Source organism: Aptenodytes patagonicus, chromosome 1 (assembly GCF_965638725.1).
Source record: "Aptenodytes patagonicus chromosome 1, bAptPat1.pri.cur, whole genome shotgun sequence".
NCBI lineage: Eukaryota > Metazoa > Chordata > Aves > Sphenisciformes > Spheniscidae > Aptenodytes > Aptenodytes patagonicus.
Genome location: NC_134949.1, coordinates 207,219,777 through 207,246,133, shown reverse-complemented (window position 1 = coordinate 207,246,133; position 26,357 = coordinate 207,219,777). Strand labels below are relative to the sequence as shown.

At 39.6% G+C, this 26,357-nt stretch overlaps 1 protein-coding gene across 1 annotated transcript in view; it reads right to left on the bottom strand.

Moving 5' to 3' along the window:
- Positions 1-347: 347 nt before the first annotated feature.
- MICU2 (mitochondrial calcium uptake 2) overlaps positions 348-26,357 on the bottom strand; it is a 155,290-nt gene continuing 129,280 nt past the window's right edge. The window contains exons 8-12 of the mRNA XM_076328105.1: positions 18,133-18,230; positions 8,427-8,598; positions 8,026-8,134; positions 3,558-3,715; positions 348-3,271 (exon numbers count right to left, since the gene is read on the bottom strand). Of these exons, the coding sequence (XP_076184220.1) occupies positions 3,167-3,271; positions 3,558-3,715; positions 8,026-8,134; positions 8,427-8,598; positions 18,133-18,230 (642 nt within the window). The 3' untranslated portion in view covers positions 348-3,166. The remainder of the gene's footprint in view (positions 3,272-3,557; positions 3,716-8,025; positions 8,135-8,426; positions 8,599-18,132; positions 18,231-26,357) is intronic.

Sequence of the window (26,357 nt, the reverse complement as noted above, 5' to 3'; positions counted from 1 at the left end):
GAGGGAGTTTTGCTTTTAGAAAGAGGCTTGCATAAACTGAGATACCAAAATTAATTTCTAGAACCAACCAATGAGTTTCTCTTAGTTGTAGTATATCACACTGCATTTTTGCCTTTGCTTTTTAGAAATTAAGAGTAAATGTTCTTAAACAATTATCTTAAACTAAACAAACTGAAAGAAATGTAAAAAGTTGTTATGGGGATACAACTAAAATTCTGTGAGTTATATGCTGTAAATGACTTGTACTCACCCTTGTGTATCCTTTTGAAATATGTTAAATCAATTTTTGAGATTTCTGCAATGTGCAATGTATTCAACTTTATTCCACATAACATTCAGATGCAATGTTGGAGAATTTAAAAAAAAATAATTTTATTTAGTTCTTCCATATATTTCTGTTCAGAGGAAGAGTTCCTAACATTAAAAAAGTCATAACTGATAAGTTTAACTGATAGATTGGCAGTTGGCATAAACTTGTAACCAAATTGTGTTGAGTAATGCTGACAGACAGGTTGCAAATACCATACAGCTACTAAAAGAAACTAAAACATCTAATGCTAAAACTACGATGGATTCATTAAAAGACAAGGTCAATCTAAACACTTATGTAAACAGCTCTTTCAACCTAAGATATGAGAAATTAGAACATGAGAAGAGAACATGAGAAATTATTTTAAGACCGTTTTGTAAAGGCTTTTAGTTAAGACAAAAACAGACTATAAAATTAAACAGAGTCTGATTCTTCAAGCCTCATGGACAAGCATTCCCTGGCCTTCAAAGGAGTTCCTTCATGGCTGTACTTTCAGTGTAACTTCTGAAAACGTTTCCTAACTGTATTTTAACTCCTAATCAATAATTTCGTTTCTTTTTTTACTACAGAGACAAAGTTCATTTAAAAATAAGCATATCTGTTCTCTTTTTCCTCTGAACTTGACACCAAAGCCTTTGCTAAAAAATAAAACTTGAAATCCCATTTTTAGTAACTTGCTGCTGAAAGCAGATACTGCTGATTGCACAAACCCAGATATAAATGAGCAATGAGGAATTAAACTTCTAGATAGGCTAAAGCTAAATGAATTGATTTTTCCAAAAGAAAATCAAACAGCTTGTAGGAAGCAAGTCATTGGTAAACGAAAGAAACCACAAAAGCAATAAAAAGTAGCTCCCATCACCAGAAGCAGCAAGCAACTTCCAAACACACAAAGTAAACCAGCTAGCCAATTTCCTGTTGCCTGCAGAGCAGTGCATGAGTTCAGTTTGAGGGGGGGAGGCTGAGGCGTTTACTGCATTTTATTTCATTCTGATGGTTTCCTGGGGAAGTAAAGGGACCCTTGGTGGTCACTGGTGCCTGATCTTCTAGACAGGTCTCAGGACACCCACATACGCATGCTCTTGTTTTGGTGGGTGACTCTGGGTGCATGTCCACAGATGACAAGAATACAAGCATTTTCTCTAACACAATTTAAATTAAAGCTCCAAGTGAAGGCCGTGGAGGGAAGAGTGGCACACTGCTGCTTTGCCAGCTTCTCACTCTATTTCCCTACATGAGACCACCGTGCTGAGGCTCAGGCGGGAGGACTCCTCCTCAGCACAAGCTTGCCTGACCGCTACTGACATACCAAATACATTCTCTGTAATCTCACTACTCCTTACGTGGCATCTTTATGGTTTCGTAATGCAGTGTCTCCTTTGCCTCATCTGAGTGAGGGCTGCTCTGGTATCTATCATGGAAGGTTCCCCTCGTCTCAAGGCTCCCCCCATCAAACGCCAAAGAAATTACAAAAAAACACCTCCTGTTGAGCTTATGTACAACTTTGAGAATAACATAGCTAGTGTCATACTTAAAAGGGATGGATACTTCCTCACAGAGTGGTGAGATTTCTTGGTTGTTTTTCTTGAGACATCTCCCCAGTCCATCTTTTGAGTCTGTTACCACAAACCTGCCTTGAAAGGTTAAGCTTTCACCCCAGCCAAGTCAAGTCAGACAACTGGGAGGGGCAAAGAGGAAGAACCTTGAGAGCTTTACAGATAAGTCTATCTCCTATATATAGCGGACAACCAGGAAGACTGATCTGGACCTGGGACTATCGGCTCTTAAGGCTGTAAGAAAGAAAAACATGTAACATGCACACCTGTGTATACACAGATGCACACTATGTTGTAGCTAAAAAACGTTCATCTATAATTGCTAAATGTTAATTTTGATGTGTTCCTTGTTTTACTGTTTAAGATCTTATGCCTAACTTTGCATTTTGGAATAATAAACTTTTTTTTTTACATTTCATTGGACTTATTTTGCCCCCAACACTTGCTTATTATAACCTTGAATTCCTGCGACACTGCAGCATTCCCTGTCACAACCTTTACTAAGATAAAGCAACTATTTGTTACACATTCACCTTCTGCAATACAATTAAGGCAACATAGTTATGACTCAAATTGTAGCTACTGCTGTTTATGCTAGAATAAGGTTTTTTGCTTCTCATTTATACCATTTGTTGAAGAGGTCTGAGAGACCCAATGCACATTCATAGATTAATGTACAACTTTTAAAGCCTGTATCAACAGTCTTGTATTTCCAGTTTAATATTATCATCATGAAGGTAGACAATCCAGACATCCACACAGGATCTGGTGGAATCATCCACCAGGAACTAGCACGTGAGCAGTTCACAGTAATGAGGGCACGAACCACGTGAATTTTCCTTTTTGATTTAGGATAACTTGATTTGCATGGATTGTGCAAGTGGTTTCGCCTTTTGGACCTCTATCCTTGCCAGGGAAAGAGAACTGCTGTGTTAGTGGCTAACTGAGATGATGTCCACTCTTCCAACAGGAGATGATACTGCTGTGACGTTCCTGCCAGTGGCCACTATTAAATCTTGCGTAGCCTGTGTGCTACAGCGCAGGGTCAGACTCCACAGAGGAGTAAACAACACTATTCCCTAGAACAAGAGTACTTCCGTATGGAGGTCAAAAGTGGTAACGGTTCTGTAAACCAAACTGATTGCACTAGAACGATATAAAATTATTCCATTAGAAACTGGGTTAATTAAAGTTTAACTATAGTAAAAAAAGAGAGTATTTTTGATTCAGCTATTATGTAAACAGGACAGACAACCCCCCCTAAATAACAACATTTATAGCAAAAGAACAATGGACTGCTTTAAAAAGGACTTTTCCCAGTTTGCTTCCACACTTCTTTGGCTCCTTTAATGCTTTCTCTTTTCACACACTTCCAGTAACCTTGAATGCCTTGCTGTTGCGGTACCTGTTAATAAAGTTAAAGTATGTTTAGTATTTACACAAAAAAGACTCTTATTCACAGACTAAGTAAATATAATATGTAATGCAATGCTGCTGCTCCCATAGTTCACATGCGTAATAACAAGTTCTTGGTGGCAACACTCCTCCAAGATTCATAAGCAGTAAGGAATCTTCAGTTTAAAATATAACTTGTTTCTATTCACTATCTCTACTTGTGTTTCTACAGGCGTTAACAAGACAGTTGTAGCAATCATCTGTGGTATTTAAAAACAACGATGTCAGCTTGTTACCCTCAAACCTCGATGAATACGGTTCCTCAGGACTCCAAGAAACTCGCCGTGGCTCAGGCAGTCATCTCCATCTAGATCAAAAATCTTGAAGATGGTATCCAAAACATTATCTGAGAGCTCCTGTCCTGTTGCCACCTTCACTGCCCTCTTGAACTCAGCTAGTAAAGACATAACATTACATCATAAGTGACTGTGAACTTGTAAAGAAATTGGAAAGCACATAAATAGCAGGATTCTGTACAATTTACAATGTCTCATGGGTATCCTAACTGAAGAATTTGAGATGTGTGAACTAGTAAACTATTAGGAGGCCACAGTTCATGTGTACTTGAGCTTGCTTCATCTTTCGTAACACAATATTTATTAATTGTATGATAAACTTTTGAAATGCACTACTCAAGAAACAGGAAGAGTGATAATTTTTGCTAGAAATAGCTGCATGCTAAAAACTTACGTACTTTTGGTTGATACCTGTGCATATGGATGATAAGTGTTTGCCTCACTACGGTCTCATAAAAAATGCTACCATTTTATCTCAAACCAGTTTCATGCCAATTCATTCTGCAAGAAAACTGTTCTCCTCAGAGAACAGTATTTTACGATATGCTCCACCTCAACCAACAATCCCCTCAGCAACTCTGTAGAAACACAGACCATCAAATATTCAACGCACTGTTTACAGCACATGGCTTTACATACTATCCTGGTTTCGGCAGGGATAGAGTTAATTTCCTTTCTAGTAGCTGGTACTGTGTTTTGGATTTAGGATGAGAACAAAGTTGATAACACACCGGTGTTTTAGTTGTTGCTAGGTAATGCTTACACTAGCCAAGGACTTTTTAGTTTCCCATGCTCTACTGACTGAGAAGGCTGGAGGTGCACAAGAAGCGGGGAGGGGGCACAGCCAAACTGGCCAAAGGGACATTCCATACCATGTGACATCATGCTCAGTACATAAACTGGGGAAAGCTGGCCGGGGGGGGCCGCTGCTCGGGGACTGGCTGGGCATCGGTCAGCGGGTGGTGAGCAATTGTACTGTGCATCACTTGTTTTGTGTATTATTATTATTATCATCATATTATTATTATTTTAATTTTATTTCAATTATTAAACTGTTTTTATCTCAACCCACGACTTTTTCTAACTTGTGCTCTTCCAATTCTCTCCCCCATCCCACCGGGTGGGGGGGAGTGAGCGAGCGGCTGCGTGGTGCTTAGTTGCCGACTGAGATTAAACCACGACACATACCTGTAGTTCTGATTTTTAAAGAAGTAGGCTACCTTCTCTTAAATTATGATGGAAGAGTTTATGAGGATTCATGGCAGAAAAAGCTGTCATACCTCTCTGGAGATCTACTTTCCTCTTCAGCTTTTTGGCCATCTCTCTTTACAGTACCATATGTATCACAGTAATACCTACTATCCCCACTTTTCGTTCTGTGGTGTAAAGAATTTGGAGTTTTGACTCAAGGAAGATGAGGAAATGGGTGGGGTTGCCGTAAAACAGCAGATAGTAAGAGTGAAATGATTATTGTTTATTATAGCAAGCACAATCACAACACATGAATTGGATGCATTTTTTAAGGCATCACAGAAATGTGAATTTCAAAAAGGGACTGGAGGTTATTAACGTATAGCAGTATTGTAGATTATTATAGCAAGTTGTCCAACTAAGTCATAAATATAGTAATAACATGGTTCTGCTTTCATAAACAAGTGCTGTTTAGAAACAGCACTATAAATATGATTAGTTCTGAAGCTTAGTAGAGGAAAGAGCACTCCTGACTTAGCTCTCATCTTTGCCTCTGAAAAACTCCTGTGTAAATGCAGTTGATTAATCTACAGTTGGTTTAAATATAATTAAGTTGAAAATCCTTCTGTAAAAGGATATACCGCAATTTGACAAGGACATGAAATATGGGATGCTTATAGTAGAGTCTTAATTTTATCTTTAAAAAGATGTTAACTGTTTCAGCTCTTGAAGCTAAATATAAATCCAGAGATGGCACTGCAGTTTTTTGAACAGAACATGAAGAAAAGGAGAAAGATCTTCTAAAATGGTGGAGCATAATAATCTTCAAACCAAGAAGGGCCACCTTATCAGAGAGAAAAGATGAGCTGCTAACTTAGAAGAAAAAAAAGTCTAGAATAAAAGGAGGGACTAAAGGACTGTCTTATTTTTAGATAAATATTAATATGTGTGTGAATACATGTATACATGTACATACATGCAAACAGCAAGACAAAGAACTTAGTGAGATTCAGGAAAGGATTAGACATGTATACATGTAACATCCGTGAGTTACCTCAGGAGCTGACTGTTTTCGATCACAGTATGATTCAGTGCATAAACAGAGTCACAACTGCCTGTTGGTTAGGAATGAGTTTTTACAAGGAAACATTACCAGAGTCAATACCAACTGCTGGCCTCATCATCCTTTGGCACTTAAAAATGGGATACTTAATAGACAAGTGAGCTAAACTCTCGTATCTCACTTATGACTATTATTTCACCATTAATTCATCCTCTTTCCTCTGCATTCTTTGTACACCTTGTGCAAATAAAATCTGTCTCCCTGTCCTGCAGAAGAAAGATGTTGTCAAACCAGACAGAGGAGGGCCACAAACCCAGCTGGGAACTGGAGCACATGATGGAGGAAGAGAAGCTAAGGGACCTGGGGAGAACAGAAGTGTAAGGAGGGATCTCGCTGCAGCCTTCAACCACCTAAAAGGGGTTATAGAGAAGAGAGCGCCGTATTTTTCTCAAAGGTGCATGGAGGTAAGACACAACTGTTCTAAGTTGCAGCAAGGTTTTGACACAGAAAAGTCTTCATGATGAGAGTGGTTAAGCACTAGAACAGCCGCCTGGAGAGGCTGTGGAAACGAAACTCTTCCTGAAGGCTGGATTAACTAGTGATGAAAGTCACAAGTTGTAAGCCCCACCCCCACCCCCCACCCCCCACCCCCAGTTTTGGCCTTCCTTGGTTCAAACAATCTTCACATTTCTCTCTCAAGAATACTGAATTCTCTTCCTGTCTTCTCACATCTCTCTCACTTTTTCACATGAGCCCATCAAATATTTATTTCAATGAACGTTAATGCCTCATTAAATTTCCTTAGGAACTTTTTATGTTACTATGTTCAAATAAATTATGAGAGCTGTCTTTGAAGTATAACAAGTAAGTAACAACCTCAGGATTATAACAAAAAGCATTTGTATGTCCATGAAACTTTTGTTGCATTGCTCCTATTTCTACTGTATGGGAAAGAAGCAACTTCCCTCCTCCAAATCTTTATTTTAAAAACCACTTTACTACATTGTTTGTCTTTCATTGCCATGATTGCATAATGCTACATAAGCACATGGAGAAGGCAGTATGGAGACATAAGTAAAACACAGCAAGATGCTACAGACCCTGCAAAAGAAGAGATTTCTATTGTTTAGTTTCCTCAGAAAACTAGTTTCACTATGAGGAAAAAGCTTTGTTACCATGAACTGTTACTGAAGCATGTGTTGTTTCAATAAATCCTTCCTAACCTAGAATTTAGATTGGACTGAGAACAGCCCTATGGAGAAGGACTTGGGGATACTGGTGGATGAAAATCTGGACATGAGCCAGCAATGTGTGCTCACAGCCCAGAAGGCCAATCGTATCCTGGGCTGCATCCAAAGAAGCGTGGCCAGCAGGTCGAGGGAGGGGATTCTGCCCCTCTCCTCTGCTCTGGTGAGACCCCACCTGGAGTACCGTGTCCAGCTCTGGGGCTCCCAGTACACGGAAGACATGGACCTGTTACAGAGGAGGGCCACAAAAATGATCAGAGGTCTGGAGCACTTCTCCAGTGAAGAAAGGCCGAGAAAGTTGGTGTTACTCAGCCTGGAGTAGAGAAGGCTCTGGGCAGATCTTATTGTGGCCTTTCAATATATAAAGGGGGCTTATAAGAAAGATGGGGACAGACTTTTTACCAAGGCCTGTAGCGACAGGACAAGGCGAAATGGTTTCAAACTGAAAGACAGTAGATTTAGACTGGACATAAGGAAGAAACTTTTTACGATGACGGTGGTGGGACACTGGAACAGGTTGCCCAGCCCCATCATTGGAGTTCAAGGTCAGGTTGGATGGGGCTTTGAGCAACTAGTGAAAGATGTCCCTGCCCACGGCAGTGGGGGGTTGGACTAGATGATCTTTAAAGGTCCCTTCCAACCCAAACCATTCTATGATTCTATGGTTCAGTCTGCTGTGAGCGGTTCAGCATATGATAGCACATTAGAACTTACAAATCAAGTAATTTTGGGAACTTGATATTATTATTTTTTCATAAAATAGAATTAATTCAGAATGAAGAGCAGTATACTATTTTTGGACTTCATAATGCTACTTTGGGATACTTTGGGATAACTTACATTAATTCTGTAACAAAAATGCATTTTTTCTTTAAAAAAAAAAAAATGAAAGGTGTGCAGTACTTACCCCTTTTAACAGGACGATTGGCTACAGAAAACATCTGCATGGCAATAGAAAAGTCTTCCAGGTTGTTTGTAAACTTGCAAAAAGTCTTGAATTCTTCCAAACTGATATTCTAGAGTATCACAGAATTCAGATGATATGTAATGAATAATACATTCAAACCCCAGTAAATCTATTTCAGTAAATCTGGTGGGACCTAGTGTTTAGGTGTGATTGCTTACTCATCGTCAATATTTGTATTTCTCAGTTGGCAAATTATCATTGTTCTTTGCATAAAATTTGCATCAAATTCAAAAGCTGCAATAATTCACTTGGAAACTAGTTACATTATTAGATACTCATATTCAAATGAAACCTGTACATGCAAACGAGGAAGCAAAACAAAGCACGCTTTATGTACCAACCTCTCCTGCCTCAATTCTGTCTTTCACATTCTGCCAGTAAATGTCATTGTTTTCCTCATCAGTGAAGTACAGTAACCATTCTGCAAAGTCTTCTTTTCTCATGACATTCAAACCCTTTGAAAACTTTATGAATTCCATTTCTTGGACTTCTGTTTGCAGATTTTCCATGAATCTAAGTGTAAACAGATATTATCCAACAGTTGATACTTGCATCACTGTATCACTACTACTACTTTAGCTATTAAATGCACTAGACACAAACTCTTAATCACAGATACTATCGACATAATTGTTTAAAATGTCACTGGTTTAATTTTACCTGTGTGTGCAGATTTGTTTCTACGGGTGCATTTCAATAGTAACACCAGTAGGGTGCTCTCCAAGTCTGCATTCATTGATTGCTGCTGCTAAGATAATTTACAGGTACACTTGGCATATAGCTTTAACTAATGTTTAAAAGTGTGCAGACAATGAGATAAAATTATTGGTAAGGCAGTATTATAATGAATGAAAAAGGACATGGTAACTAAAGGCCTGACACATGATTTATGAAATTTCATATTAATAAGAGAGGAATGACAAGGTTGGAAAGTGCCTAGAAAGATGAGGCCCTAATAATCACAAAGGTGAAAGAAAAGAGGAAACTTGAAATCATCACTGCAGTAAAAGATGACTAAAAGCCTCAAAGATTATAATTGCAAGGAGGGGCTTGGCAAATCAGTTCTGCACTCACTAGAGGATGGATTAGAGAGGATTATAATTGACAGTTACAGAGTTCGGAAGAGCACAGAAAATGATGTTGCAGGTGTTCGGGAAGGTACGGAGAGAGCTGTCTGAAAAAGGAAGGGGTGAACATCAAGGTTTTTAGGAGACACCCATTCTTTTAGGAATCAAAAAAAAAAAAAAGCAAGTAACAACCCGTAGGTACAGAGCTAGAACTGTAAGCAGAATTGTAGCTTTGCATTTCCCCAGTTTGGTCTACGTGGCCATTATCTTTTCTTCTGGCCTGATATGAATTTTGAGAAAGTAAAAGACAATACTGTGCGATCCATTTAGTAATTTCCACTTCAGAAATGGGGCAATCCAAAAAGTGGTAATTTTTAAATATAAATAAAGGCTGAAGGCCTTTGCGCAGAAGGGTGCATGAGAAGTGCCATGCACCCTGCTTGTAGGCCCACAGCCCAGGGAAGTGCTCTAGGTCTCTGCCAGGATGGTGGGCACTCGCCTCAGAGTTAAAACCAGTGTTTCTACAGAGAAAACCCCTGAGATGTCTGATGCTTCCACCCAGATGGAACTGGTAAGGTAAGGCTGAGAGAACTGGGTTTGTTCACCCTTAAGAAAGGAAGGCTTAGGGGAGACCTTATCACCATGTTCCAGTATTTAAAGGGTGGCTACAAAGAAGATGGAGACTCCCTTTTCACAAGGAGTCACATGGAAAAGACATGGGGTAATGGGTACAAGTTACTCCTGGGGGGATTCTGATTGGACGCAGGAGGAAAATTTTTCACAATGAGAACAATCAGCCATTGGAATAATCACCCCAGGGAAGTGGTGGATTCCCCAACACTGGATACCTTTAAGATTCAGCTGGACAGGGTGCTGGTCCATCTTGTCTAGACCGTGCTTTTGCTAAGAAAGGTTGGACCAGATGATCCTCGAGGTCCTTTTCAGCCTGGTATCCTACGATTCTATGATTATAGGGACAAAGCAATTGGTTGGAGAAGAGGACAGCTAAGGGTCTATGTAACAAATATCACTAGAGGCTCATTTGCTCATCAGTGTTTGCACGGCCTCACTGGGTTTGAATTCTTTCCCCTGAAATTACGGCATTTTAGTCCGCACAGCTATCTTTAGTTCTTTAATGAGATCACTTAGACAATCAGTAGCTCAAAGCTCTGTGAAGTCTATGAGGGGTTAGCTGAAGACTGCTGTTGCAGCATAAGCTCTCTCTTGTATTTTTTCCTCTAATAATTAGAGCTGCACATGCAAATAAAGGGCAAACAAATGCTTCATGGCTCAGGACATGCAGGTAAATGAAAGCCTGACAGTGGAAGTGATTTTAAGACTCAGGCTAGAGTTTTATTAGGGTAATACTGAGGAGGAGTATGATATGCTCTCACATTTTATATGGGCATTTTTCTGGTCCAGTAAAAGGGGTTACAAGGCTTCCACAGCATAGTCAAACACTGAGATATCTTCCTCCACAGTCCACCTTAAGACCTGGCTCACTTTCAAGACCCCCAACTCACCCTCTCACAAGGGGATGAAACATCAAAGGACCTGTTTGTGCCATCAGTGTGAAGGGGAGGCCCCTTGTCTTACAGACCAGCGAAAGCTTACTTGCACAGCTTGCAAACCACTCTTCAGTTTTCAGACGCAGCTCCTGTCCTTGTAACTTGTGAGGTGACTGCTGCCTCTGGACAGCCCAGCAGTCAGCATGTGCCAGGGAGACTGGCCAGTGCGGGCTGGCAGAAACAGTTCTGTTGCGTCGCCTGCAAGAACCTCCCCAGATCCTGGGAAAGGAGGTCGAGATGCAGGGGGAGAGGATGGCATGGACCAGGCATGTAGACCAGGCATGGAGTGAGTCCAGCAAAGACTGACTAGGGCCACTGGGCTGGCATTTTGGGAGTGTCCATCAATGGCAAGGAGTAGATGGTATCTGGGATGTGTGGACTGTGCTTGGCTGGAAGTCACAGCAGAGACCGTGCAGAACAGTAACTGCATCTTTTGACTGTTGTTTCCAACCCATGTAACATCTTGTCTGGGGGAGGAGAAGCTGCTGAAAATGAGGTCACTTTCAGAAATATGCCCAAAACGTGGATGTAGGGAAACAAGACACCACGTGTTTTATTTTCTTGGCTTTTAATCTATGAAAGGTAGACACGTTTTGCAACAGACTTAAGGTCTGTTATTGAAAGTATGTTATTTATCTTGGGGAGCTAATGTTCAGTCATTTGCTGTACTGGTCAGTAGCCACAGGTGATGACAAACTACATAGTCTTCCATCTTTTCTACATATTGCATTTCCTTAAGCAGAAAACCCTCAGTGACCTGCCCTCTAGCCACACTCAATAAAGGCAGGACAGCTGAAAGACCAAGCATTTCTAAATGCTGAGGAAGGAGCAGGTGGCCCACCTAGCCACAACACATCAGCCAGCTGAAAGGTGCAGTAAAGCCAAATAGGAAAGTGAGGGATTTGGCTGTGGCATTTTTTATGTGTTCTTGCTTCTGCACCCTCTTCTAGTCAGACAGCAAATGAAGCATTATATTTCCCCAGCCCCACTGTGGGTTTTCCACTGCCTTTTCTCAGGCCTAGGTTCTTGCCCTCTCCAGTTGCTTTGGGGCAATGACACTGCACCCTTCCTGTGGTGCAGGAGCCATGCATCTTGCTGCACTGCGCAGATTAGGGAGGGAAGCAGGAATTACTTATTTAGGTACAAAAAAATTAATGGATATTTCATTTCAACTTGCAGGCTTGCTCCTGGCAAGCCAGAGTGGGAAGATTTCCTCCTGTACCAAACGCTACTTAGAGCAGCAGCTGAAATGTGCAATTTAAAATCTATATGTGATAGTATCCCATATTACAAAAATTAAAATCCTATGAATCATCGCATCAGCATTCTAGGTCACTCTTATTCCCAGATGTGAGAGTTAAAAATTCTAATGAGTTTTTTTTTAAGTGAAAGTTATTAAAAGTTATTAAAAATAACTTTCTGGTTAGGAAGTAAAACTTGATACTTAAATGCCAAGACACCACTAGGGATACTTGCTTTTGTATCTTCTGGATCATGGTGTGATGAGTTTCAGCTGGAAATTCCTTAAAAATTTATCCAGATATTAGGAAAAACAAGCGCAGGAATGAAATTCATGCTCTCCCAAAGTCAGTGGGAGCTTGGCCGGGGACTTTGAAGGGAGCCATAATTCAACTACGGGAACAGGATTCTGATTGTAGATGTGCTCTACAATTCAAAAATAATTACACCGGGAATACTCTTATGCTATAGTAGCTTGAGAATAAAAGCAAGCCCTAAGTTTCCAAATAACAAAAAGGAAAGGTAAATCATAAATTCATAAGATGGGGAAAAGGCTGGGAACAGACAGTGCTTTCTTTAAGATAGCCTGTTTTATCCACACTCTCTAAAACACCCACATTGAAGGCCAATGGCCAAATTCATTATCGTGTTACAACAGCATCCAGAAACCTTATCAGGATTTATCCCTCATTTTGTAATGTGCTTTACAGATCTACAGAAAGAGGGAGTCTCTCAAGTCTTTTTGGCAACTCAGCTTGAATAGAAGTGAAAATGTAATAAAAGTGGGGAGACCTCAGGAATGCAGCTATTCCCCCTCCAACCCGAGATGTTGCAATGAAGTGCTAGGAACACAAAGCAGTAGAATGAAACACAAAAGCAAAGGTTAGGGAAAGTTTTCCTTCCTACACCTCTTGACCTGAACTGAAAGTCTGCATAGAGCTTTAATACGCTAATACAGAACTGACTAGTTCTTGTTGCACTGATTTATAGGAAGGAAACTTAACATCAAAGATAGTGGTGGATATACCACCCCGGCATTTGTACCCTGCTTCAGCTCCTCTTTGGACACTGAAGTCCTTCTGAAGACTTGAATAACCCTCTCTGCACCAAAGGACTGTTGCAAACCAGCTGCAAGGTTGCCTTTTTGCAAATCTGACTTTCAAAACAGCATACAGAAAATCTAATAAGGGTTAGAGAACATTGAGATCTATGCTTGTAAATTCAGTTTTGCAAGTGGTAAGACAGTTAATCAATCTCACCATTTTCAGAATTACAGGCAAAACCCCCTTCGATTTACTGTCCTCAATGTTTCCAAACCAAACGTAACAAAACTACTCACTTTCATTTATGAGCATTCTGTAGAAACTAATCAAGCTTTTCCTTTGCTAAGTATATAGGAAAGGAAGAAACATAGATTCTTCTCAACATCATTACTAAATATTTGGGAAATATTCAGCTTCAGTTATGATAGGAATATACAATCACGAAGCCAGATTTTGTTCTCATCTTCACTTCCTCACTGTGATCCTGGTTGCACGAGATGTAATCTCTATGTGTATTAGGGGTCTATATACATACACACACACACATAGATGCAAGTGTAGGTACAGAGAGAAATAAGGAGGCAATCATATTCTATTTCTGCAAAGCACTTCCAAATCCCTAGATGAAAATGACTGAAAATGTACAAGCTATCATTACAGCAAAAGCACTACTGGCTGATGATGCTACCTGAAAGAGATCCTGCATCCATGCATTGGCACAAACACAGAACAGCACCAGACAAATGTCAGCACTAGCAGTGTGGTTCAGCCTGGATCATTCTGGTTTCTTAAATGAAAGGTTTCAAATGAAATGTACCAAGGAATTCAAAATACTGAAGAAAAGAAACAGGACAGGTAGGGACAAGGCATGTTTTGTGTATGGTTACACAATTTGTGACCTTCATGCAAGAGCAGAAAATAAAAAAGAAATAATGATTAAAGATTATTTCTGGTGCAAAATTCTAATAACTGATGAGAAACTTGGAAGCAACAAATCAGATAAGAAAATGCCATAAACTGGATTTGAAATGTTAATTTTCCTTATATGATTAAAAGATGCCCATTGTTTAACCATACCAGGAAGTACTTTTTTGTAAGCCATCCCAGAAAAAAAATACAACAATCAGAAAGTTTTTTGAATATTCTTTCCATACTCTCTCCACTTTTTCTTTTTTTTTTCCTTCAAGGAGATTGTGAGAGATTTAAGCTTGCTTGGGGACAGATTACAGAAAAAAATAATAGCAGTCGTAAACTGTTTAGGGAGTGAGTTACTGTCTCCTCTCTTATTTGGGATTAGACATACTTAAACAAGATCAGTAAGGGACTTTTCCAGGGAAAAAAAAACAGTGGCTGTCAAGAAGAAATATTTGCTATACCTAGAAAACTAAATAGTTTTCTACTCAGAACAAAAAATAGTACATACAATATAGCTGGAAATTAAAGCACAAATGAAACATTTTTTTGAAGGAAAAGACCAAAAATTAGTTATGTCTCAAAAACCAGGGGAAACTGCTATGCATAAGAAAAAAAAGCATGGAATCCCAAAGAACTTCTGACTTCATGTTTGAAATCTGACATTCTATAAGATGGGGCCTGGTATTAGAAGATGACGTTATTGTTGAGGTGTAAAACTGAGTGGTGGTCATCTAAACCAGAAATTTGTTCAGGTCTTCTGAGAAGACCTGAGAAGTCTCACCTGGTTACAGCTTCTTGTATTAAATTTACCCTTCTTTGTTACATGATTTTACGTTTGCTGCCTATTATTTTATGTTTTCTTAAACTGATACGGGAGAATAATAGCTGCATTTGACCAGGAGGCACCACCTTTACTAGTGATGTACATAAACATACTCCACAATAATTCAGATTTAAATTTCCTAACTTTTGCCAGGGAAACAAGCTGTCGCTTTTGAAGTTGTGAATTATTATTAATAATTATCATATTGTCCTTATGTTAAGGACAATACAATTGGCAAGAAATCATGTAGCAGTCTGGAGCTGAACACGTGTTCCTTGAGTCCTACCTTAAGATCTCTGAAACCACCTTGTTACTATGTGAAAGACGTAAGATGGTGTGCTTCCTGGATTGCTTCCACTACTTCTAAGCAGTCCCTGCAGAATGAAGCAGGAGTCCCACCACCGCTGCTCAGCAGAGAATGAAAAGGAGCAGCTTTGGTTGCTGTTTTGACTATGTTCTGGAGGATAGTGAGAAAAGAGCTTGACTGGTGTCACAAAATACCTATGAAAAGGTTACTTTACTTTCATGCTACCAGCAGCCCAAGAAGGTTGAAAAGCGATCTGATATTCTGCTTCATAGTCTCCTTCCTTATGTCCAGTAAAAAACTGCCTGAGGATTGTCCTTGTGTGTATCGCCTACCTATGATTTCCAAAGAACCATGCACCAGGTGGAGACAGATGGAGCACAGCATGCTTAACCATTCTCCCTCCCTATAATCAGTGTGCCTCCTGTGTTCAGGACAGTAGGAAGGGAGGCACAAGAGCTGGCTTACATCAGCTCCACATTGCCTGAAGAGATGTAGACGGTTTCCATTTTCTGTGTGCCATCTGAATGCAAAGAAAGGAGAACAAGGCAAATTAATTGCCCTGATACATTGACTGTGGCTGTCCAACATGTTTTAAATGTTTCGACTGTGGGCTAAAAGGGTCAGACATCACTGGTGTACATGTAGATATAGATGGTTGCATGCTTACAAAAGGATTTTTTTAGTGTCAGCCAAACTGAAAAGGAGGAAGCATGAGGAAAATATATGTAAGTAATGAGGTAAGAACACGAGTCTCAGCTTTCTGAATTCCCATGTAAGTACAGTGAAATTTCACAAAGAAGCATTCCTGCTTTTTTTTATTTCTTTTTAGTTTCAAGGACTCTACAGCACAGCAATATCTGTGTATTTAACTAATGTGACAAGTTTTAGTGTGTCCTAATCAAACCTAATCACCCCTACTTTCTACTAGGTACTACACTGATCAATGGAAAAGCTTTCTAGGCAAGAACTTGGAAAATGATAAAAGCATTTGCCATCATTATTTTCTGCTTTTGACAATGATCTATGTCTGTACAGCTCATCAGTCATCTCTTGTAAAAACAGCGTGGCACTTTGATCAAACAGCCAACAATAGCTTCCCGCGTAAGGTAAAATGTTATGAGAGGCCATCAGATAGAAATCACATTTTCTCTGAACAATAGGAACCCAGAAATGATGTGCTTGATTTACTTGCAAATAAAATCATGCGAAAGGTGATATCTTCACACAGGTTAAAAAGACAGTGATCCTTTTATTCACCTTTCTGCGTGTTAAACAAACTTCACTGTCATGTTGCAACTGAGATGGAGTGTCTACGCGGTGATAAAGAGGCACATTCCAGCTCTACGAAACATAACTGCCACTGTTGAAAAATTACCTGCATTAAACCTTACACTTATCCCACAAATTTTAAGAGCAAGATGTGGGAGTTTGATTTTGATTACAGGCCTCTATCTGTGTGGTAGGCAAAGGTCTTTAACCTACGCGTTCTGAATGTACTAGGTACATAGTTTCATCAGTGTCATGCCTCATTGGGTCAATGTAGGATTTTATCTAAAACCTGAGGCTTTTCAGTTTACACTGTATATGCAAACACAACCTTTTACTGGTGCTCTCTGCCTTTTGCTTCGTTGAGAGTATCTATGGTATTTATAGAAAAGGAAGCTGGAGGCATCTTAAGCTTATTTCACTCGCTTAGATTCCTATTGAATCGAGGTCTTCAAAGGAGAAATTTTGTTTATTTGAAGACTGGTGTGTGCCAGAGCCAGTGGAGCCGAACACTTTTTAGTGTTAGAAAAATTGCCACTCTTCCTCTTCTACTCTGGCTTTCCCCAAACCTCTACTGATTGCAACAACATTCATCTTTAAGAAGGCTGACGCAGATTCCCCTGCTTCTGAACATATATTGAAGTAAAACATATTATTCTAATTTATTATTTCAGTCTGTAAATGACTGATTATTTTTGTAGAAAAGGTAATACTGATGTAGATAATCTTCTCGATGCTACAAGACGAGTGTCAAGAGTCACACAGGTATTTAGGCACTTAACTTCCGTTTATCTCAAAGAAAGACTGTGCATTTGGATTCTGGGCCCAAGTTCACACAGCAAGATGTGTCTGGAGTTCATACTAACAGGAGAAATTGATTTCCCAAGAAACAGAGAGTTTTAACCAATTAAGTTGTGATGCTGTGTAGGTGGTGGTTATCATTACTGACTGAAATAAACATTGGAAGAAAGAATCTCATCCAATTAAAACACTAATAGCTGATACCTGGTTGGGTTTTCAAGTCGAAAGCAACCTCAGCAGAACTTCCTACTCTGATGCAGACAAGGATTACACTATGTTTCTGACATGTATATGACGTATAAACTGAATGATTCCCTACACCAGTCTTAAAACTTTTTATTAACTTCTGATTTTGCAAAGCTTACAGTGAAATAGACGAGTATACAACACTACGTTTCCAGGAGTAATGGCCACTTGGTATTCGACTGAAGTTTCAGTCTGATGTGGTGTTTGCTATGACTTAATTCTCAGTTCTGACATAAGTGCCATGAAGTATCTATGTAGTCCCATTGCAAAAGTAGTTCAAAAGGTAAAGGAAAAGGCACAGGTAAATTTTCAACAGAAGCTGGAATTTGAAGCAAGCAGAGAAGTTGCCTGTAGCCTACCATGACAGTTGTAATGGGAGGGGGGTGTCTCAGCTCAGAAAAGCTTTTTTAATTCATTAGCAGTCACTTTTTTGGTGATTTGATCAAGAAAAAGAAAGATACTCATGAATCATATTGTCTAAAGGTATGCTATCGCACAGCTGCCAAGAATGGTAGTCTCAACCCTGACAGCCTCCAGGCCCACTGCTGCTTTGGAGTTATCATGGTGCTCAACTCCTCCTGCAAACAGCAGACCCAAGGAGCTAAACTAGAAATTTAAACATGCAAAATCATGAATAATCTCCTGCTTGATCACCTGCTTAAATTTCTGAATCAGCTCAGTGTGAGGTCAGATTAATGCCAGTGTTGGTGCAAAGTAGAGGGGGTAGGAACAGGACTGGTTGCTGTTAGGCTTGCCTAACTGCAAAAAATACCTGAAAAACTCAGAGTAGCGAAGTTTTTCCTTTCCTTCTTTTCCAAAGAAATGTATCAGCAACATAGTATTAACACCAGAGCTTTCCAGTTCTGCTCCCTATAAAACAAAAAACAGTATGATTAATTATTATGCATTGTATGATTATTAATATCTGTTCACCACAAATCTGGAAATACTTATTTTAACTAGAATTTCACAAGAGATACTTCCAATTTAATTACTGTTCCCAAAGCTATCACACAGGATCTCAGAGCTGAATAATTCTTTTACATCAATTGGTAACACTGTATTATATATTCTGCTTCCAAATATTCTGTATGAAAGACGAGTACAATTTACAACCACCTTCAGTGTGTTTTATTATTAGAACTGAGAAAGTTGCTAGTTAAATCTTTAAAAACCTTTATGCTTAGGTGAATAGAGGCTTTAAATAAAGTTAACATCTTCATAAAAAAGTTTTTAGTCAGATATTTCTAATTTGATGCAGCCATTTAAAAACATTCATGATAGTCTAAGAAACAAAACTAGAAAAATACAAACATTCAAAGTGCTCTATTATAACATGGTCTTACAAGGTTTCTTGTAAATTTTCAATGTTAGTGACTTTTCTATATATTTTTTTAAATCTGATTAAGAGATTTCTGCAGAAAAAGGATGCACATTATTTCAACTCAACAGCATCTTTAACAAGCCTAAAACCACACATAATGCTGGATTTCTGTTCTATTCTTCTTTCAACACTAGCATACTGGCATTTCTTTGAACGCAACAAAACACTAAGCAACATGAAGAGAGGGTTTTTTTTGGTAATTCTGGAGGGATTTCAACAAACTATTCTTATGACATCTAAATAGCTTCTGTGTCTTTTATCTGGTTGAAGAGGTAAGATGAAAGACAAGAGTCTATTCATAAGATTTAATACTAATGGTTATTTAGCTTTCAGCATCATCAATAACAAGTCCCATTAGTCCACTGTGTGTTTCATGCTTACTGCATATGTGACACAGTTATTTTATAGTTAAAGAGGTAACATTCCTCACTTCTACTGCAAGCTACAATTCACTAAATGCCAGTGATACGAGTTATGTATGAGTGAACCTAGGAAAAAAAACTTTTCAAGCCATATGCAAACTGTACTTATTGAACTTTATCATTTAACTGGAGGCAAAGAATATTTAAATACCGACAAGATCCACCCTTCTAAAGTTTAAACACTTCAGATTACTGTGAAGACCGATGCATAAACACTGGTACATGCTTTTTTGAAAGTCAGAAGTCAAACATTCATGTATGCTTATTTGAAATTCAAACCCAAACTGTTTATGTCAGAATGCAAAGTTTTCTAAGAAGAAACAGAAAAGAGTCCACATATTTCCCACTGCAGTGAGATTCTAATCTGCTTTTTGTGGTTTTGCTTACATGTTTAAGAGACTTGAAAAATGCAAGAAATAAATTTGCTTATGTAATTTTTAAAACTGAACTTGATTATGCAATTTAAGGCTTCAAGTTCAATTACTCCATATTAAAATCAGTGTTGTATTGAGAACAAACTGAAAAACGAGGTTTAAAATAACCTTTTAAAAACTAAGTCTGCGACAGAAAAAGTTTTTTTTCTTCTATTCATGTTTCTCTAGTTATAAGCTAGAAGACGACATACAAACAATACCTATCTCATCTTATCTAAGATGACAAAGCCTATCCCTGGATTTATAACAAATATGCACCTACTTGTTGGCTACCCTCTTTATCAGTTGAAATTCCAAAGTGGAATTGGCAGACGTCCAAACACTATGTTAGTGAAAGTTAAATCTATTTTAAAACTACAAAATAGTAGATTTTTTTAAAAACAGAGTATGCAATAGCAGACCACAGAGACTACAGCTTAAGGGTAAAATTTCAAAAAATTGCTTTTCCTAGAGTTAATGCTATTAAATTAAAGTACATGTTAGTACATAATTCCTTTTTGTCCACAGAATCATTAGGAGCTTTTGCTGCTGAACTGTATAAATTAGTAGCGACATGACAAATCTTTGTTAGAAGATAATAAGAGCTCTATTAATATTTCCAACACCTCACCCTCCTGAGCTTAGGTAAAAGAGTAACTTACATTTGGAATGTCTCTCTTGGCAATGAGAATGAAATGGTAACCTAATCCTGGAGCTGTACACAGGACTAGACTGGTAGCTTTGACTCACAGAGCCACTATCTAAATTGAGTGAAAATTTGTATTCTGGTGTATCTGGTGGCTTCAGCTTGGGGAGGGTGCAGCACAGCACCCTTTTGGGCTGTGTGCTTTACAGAAAGCTGAGGCACAGAGTGGAGAAGGGATGGTGATGTTCCAAGTCTCATCTTGATACAGGCACGGGAAGGGGCAGGGATATGTATCTCAGCTGGGGAGCTCATACATGTTCCTGGGACCGTTGGTTCACACAAAGAATCCCAAAGACCTAGCTCTGATGCCACACAAGTGTATATGAACTAATGAACATGTGTGTACATACTACAAACATAAGCTTATGTTCCTAGAGTAATGTTAACACCTTGTACACTTTTCAAAAGCACCATGAACTGCTGAATTATGCAATTATTCTTTTTTAAGCAAGATCAGATAACACAACATTTATTTCCTTATTACATTACACAGACTGTTAACATAGAAGCCTGATGCTGCAAACACTGAGTCATGGGCACAGACCTACCTAATCCTGTAGCTCCCCACTGAGCTTTTGACATTTAGGACCTGATACTGCAGCAAGTAGCAACAAGTGCCACTGAGAAGAAACTTATCACAGTGAGACAGGATTTTCGGAATAATGTACCTAACTGATTTTCAAAACTCATCTGAAACGTTAATAGACTTACTGTCTCTAGATTCTTACCACCTTTCATTGCAGAATTTGCCTGAGGCATAACTGGAAAGCATTCATCATGATTAAAATCTGTAATACGTTCCTTGTTCTCTTACTTGCTTCCTGGGAGATGGTATTTGCTGTGCAATGTCTTGTTTCGATAGAAATTGTAAAAATAATACATATTTTGGATTGAAATTTTTTTTGGTTAAGACACAAGGAGAGTGAATAGATGAAGAACAGGGGCAGAAAAGAAGAGGAAGGTCAAGGAGAACAGTATCTTAGTTTCTGCCTGCTAGTGATCTTTCCAAAGGTAACACTAAATCTTTGCAAATTTTTGAGTCCACTTCTCTGAAATGCTCTTTGTTTTTCAGCTACTAGGTCAGTCAATTCATCATGCCAGGCTCCTATCCCTGTAGGCAATGTAGACTTCAATCTAAGCAGCCTAGCCTCAAACGCAGCTCAAGAGTGTCAACCTTTCTGTCATTTTGAGAGTCTCCAAGATGTTGGGATATATAGAATCACAGAATAGTTTGGGTTGGAAGGGACCACTAAAGGTCATCTAGTCCAATTCCCCTGCCATGGGCAGGGACATCTTCAACTAGATCAGGTTGCTCAGAGCCCCATCCAACCTGACCTGGAATGTTGCCAGGGATGGGGCATCCACCACCTCTCTGGGCAACCTGTGCCAGTGTTTCACCACCCTCAGCGTCAAAAATTTCTTCCTTCTATCTAGTCTAAATCTAACCTCCTTTAGTTTAAAGCCATTCCCCCTTGTCCTGTCGCAACAGGCCCTGCCAAAAAGTTTGACGCCATCTTTTTTATAAGCCTCCTTTAAGTACTGAGAGGCTGCAAGAAGGTCTCCCCGAAGCCTTCTCTTCTCTAGGCTGAACAACCCCAACTCTCTCAGCCTTGCTTCATAGCAGAGGTCTTCCATCCCCCTGATCATTTTCGTGGCCCTCTGCTGGACCCGCTCCAACAGGTCTGTGTCTTTCTTATGCTGGGGGCTCCAGAGCTGGACGCAGTACTCCAGGTGGGGTCTCACCAGAGCAGAGCAGAGGGGCAGAATCCCCTCCCTCGACCTGCTGGCCACGCTTCTTTTGATGCAGCCCACGATACGATTGGCCTTCTGGGCTGTGAGCGCACATTGCTGGCTCATGTCCAGCTTTTCATCCACCAGTACCCCCAAGTCCTTCTCGGCAGGGCTGCTCTCAATCCCTTCATCCCCCAGCCTGTATTGATACTGGGGGTTGCCCCAACCCAGGTGCAGGACCTTGCCCTTGGCCTTGTTAAACCTCATGAGGTTCACTCGGACCCACTTCTCGAGCTTGAAGTTGACATGTTCAGCTAGATCAGGTTGCTCAGAGCCCTGTCCAACCTGACCTTGACCTACAACTCAGTTCTGTGAAGAAGGTTTAAAAGATGTATCCATTATGAAATTAATCCTGCCAGGTACAGCTAGTCAAAAGAACTGTGAACAGGCAAGCTAGTGAGACCAGGAGATCCAGATCTCCAAAAGCAGTCTTTTTTGGCAAAGCCCAGACAGCCTCAAGTGGATGCCAGAATGAACAATATAGCATTTTATCATGAATCAGCTTTAATCATGTAAATCAATACTGAAGTTTTTAATGTTTTGCAAGGCACTTTCTTACGAGGTAGGATTCAAGAATACATTGGATCTGATACAGACAGGGTAAACTGTGCACATTTTTTTTCTACAGAGGGTATAACAGACAGTATCTGAGAAGAAATCCGACGGACTGTTTTCTAAGCAATAAACAGCTTATATGCAGCATTCAACAACATCCAGCATTCCCATTACCTGGGGATTAGTTGTTTTTTAATGACAACTGATGCCATGGAATTGCTATGCTGTACCATTAGTGGCTTTAGCAAGGAAGAAGATGTAACTTCACGGACGTCCTCAGCTTTCAGTGTGTCACCCACGGTTCTGCATCAGTTCACAGAGGTACAGAATAAAAACGGTTTCCAGCCAAGTGGGCTAAAACTAATCTAGGAGCAGACATTGTAGGAGATACTTTATGAAAAAAATAGGAACAGGTTGAAACTAGTCTTGTTGCCAGCAGGTTGAGAGGGACCAAATCCTGCTGCATCAAGCAGTCAGGGAATGGCACTGTTGCACTGCAAAGCCTGAGGCTGCCTGACCGGTGCTGTGCTGGCAGCTGGGAAAAGCAGCTTCTATACACAGCTGGGGACAGTCCCTCACAAGAATTCAGGCCCTGCCTCCCTGTCATTCCATACTTTAAAAATATTAATTTCCGTAAAAAGTAGAGAATCTGTAATGAGGACCCACCCTCAGGAAGTATGACATTCAGTGAAGCATGCTCTTTTGATTAACATGGACTTGGCTTCAAAGGCAGAGCACACCCATTCTCAGCATGCATAAACCTCCTTGCTCTCGGTGCTAAAACTGAGTCCTGATGGACTATGTCCAATTCCCCCGCCCCGCTGTCCGAATGCGTCCCCAGGTAGTCCACGTTCAGGTTGCCATCCCAAGTTTCAGTAATCACAAAATGCCAAGTGAGCATGCTTACGTGCACCATTTCCAGTTTATTCCAATTAATTTTACAAGCAAATGCACTAGGTAGCCTTCAGAGATTATGACCAGATTCTTGCTGTTTTGAACTGAGGACTAGAGCTGTTAGTGCAAAGCCAAATCGTGTTTTCCCTGGCCTGTCAGGAGCCCACACTGCTATCTGGCTTCGCTAGCTATATAATTTAAAGCACTTCAGACTAGGTTAAGTAGCAGAGACTAAAGGGGTAGCCTTGCCTCACACATCTGCACAATGGAAAGCAATGCTACTGTGACCACAACAGGCTTCCAGATGAATTCCTCGGGGGAGAGACTTTTGCTATCGAAATTCAATGTACTAGCAAAATAGGTACCTAAAAAGATGTCTGAAAGTATGTTTCTTTGCCTCTCTTGAAGTTATAATGTCATCAGATCAAGTGGAAAAAATAAAATATTTTCCTTGTCTGTGAGGTAAACAATGACCCAAGAGTTTGTTAATATTTGTGGCATATTTTGATGCCACACGGCTTGGTTCTTTATGGGGTTTACGTGCCTGGAGAGCTTCCTTTAAAGCATGCAGGAACATTGCAATACTCCTTGGTTTAAAGTATCTAAAAGCTTTTCAACAGAACTCAATCTGCTGATACAAAACATATACATTTATGTTGGAGAAGACAGGTTAAGAAAAAAATGTGCATTCCATATGAACTGAGAGGTGACAAGATTAATGACACACTCTTTTGGGGAGGGATATTAATTTTAGTTTTGGACCAGATTCTGGCAAAATTCAATGTGCTGCACAGATATGCTGCAACTCTGTTAGAGAGTATTACTGCACTAGAAGAGCACAGCTGTCAACCACCATCTTCCTCCCTTCAGTTTAGGCAGTCTTTAGTTATTCTGGGCCCAGGGCTTTACAGACTTTGAAGCTACAGGTAAAAAACCCTTTAAATTAGTTTGAAATTCTAGGGAGCAGATAGGCAGTCTGGCCTATCTGCCCGCACAGTCTCTGTGGCTGAGGAGATGCATCACAATGCTGCAATGTCTAAAGGTCCAAGTGTAAAACCTTGTGCTGACCAGCTAAGTGGTGATAAATGTGTGAATGAATAATGAAGAAAGAAAAGTAGACATGTTAAAACAACTAATACACAATCAATAGGAAAATATCCATGTGTGGGTCTAAAAGTATACTGCTTATAGTCAGACTGAATTTAGTTCAAAAGTTTTCTGTTTAAAAGAGATTAATAGCTGTGTCCCCACGTACTAGTTAAATGTTTAAAAAAACCCATGTAAATGAGATACTTTGTATGAAAATGTGTTCATTATGGAATCCAGAAGCATATGTTTAATCATTTGGAAATAAGACAACGTACATATTATTTCCCAACATGAATTCCATTTTAAGAACAAATACAGAACATTCTGTATTGTCATTCCTTTCCTAACAATAGCTAAAATTAACTTCTAAGTTTAACCATTATACAAAGCATATTAAATTAGAGGTACTGAAACTACTTGATAACTCATTAATCTAAATTGAAGGACCCAAGAGCAAAGTCCCTGATCTAAACGACTGGGCTGTACAGTAGGTATCTGCAACCATTAGCATTGTTTTCACTACCAGAATGCTAATGCATGTACCACTATTAAGGAACTATGTACCACTATTTTAAGGAACTCAGGGCATTAATACAAAAGCAACTAGTGCTGTTCACTGGGCAACACCTTTTTCAAAATACACCAAACTCTTCTAGCTCACGCACTTTCCTATAACACTCTACACCACTTCTAGACAAGCAGTCTGCCTCTCCTCTTCCACGAAGCATGGTCAAATGCTCAGCTGGATGTCTCATGTGAAGCAGAACAGTTGTGCTAGGAAGCCAGGTGCACCATTTCCTTTGGCCTATGGGTAGATGGGTGAGGTGAGATAGTGACTGCCTCTTTTGACTTCTGTACCATTTTCTCCAGTCTAGTTAGAAAGAACCAGGTTGCCAGTCTTCTAAGTCTGCCTGCATCTCTCCTTCAGTGTGTGCATGCATGCCTGTGCTATGAGTAAATCAGACTGCTTGCTCTGCAAAAGTCAGCAAGGAAATTCCCAAAGACTGGGCCGGTTAAGGCTGGGCAGATTTTTTGGCTTTTCTTCCAGCATCAATTATGATATTGGAAAAAGAAAATCCCTCAACTGAAATACATTTATCTGGATAACAAAGTCCACTGCAATCCCATTCAAGGGCCACTACTAAGTGGTGAAATTTTGAATTTCAGATGCGTAAGTCAAAGTCTCAGTAAAAGAGGCAGAGATACAAGCACTCTGGGAGCACAGCAAACGAACTGCTTTTTCTTTTCCTAATACAGTATCTCAATGAGTATTAACTGGTATCTCCATACAGTAAATGAATGACTGGGACCTCTGTCTACACACTGGACAGGGAACATACCTGGATATACCTGGTGGTTAAATAAAGTTGCAGACTACCATTTATACCTTATTTTCATAAGTCAGTGATGTTTTCCATCTGGTATGAGACTGGGATTACTTTGAAAAACCAGAAAACTCATATGCAAATTGTGAAAGCGTTGTGGAAATAAAGAACTATCCCAAACACCAAACTTCTGTTGCAGTATCTCAGCTTTCAAAGAACACAGTCAACTTAAAAGCCATATTTTTATGCTTTATCTGCTTTGCTTGAAAGTAATACTATGACTGCCATAATTATTAAAAATAAGGGGTAAAAACATATGCACTGATTACATTGTATAGTCAGATTCACTGCTTATAAAGATAATCAACTTCTTTTGTGAGAGACAGAGACAGGAAAGAAAATAAAAATTAGAAGAAAA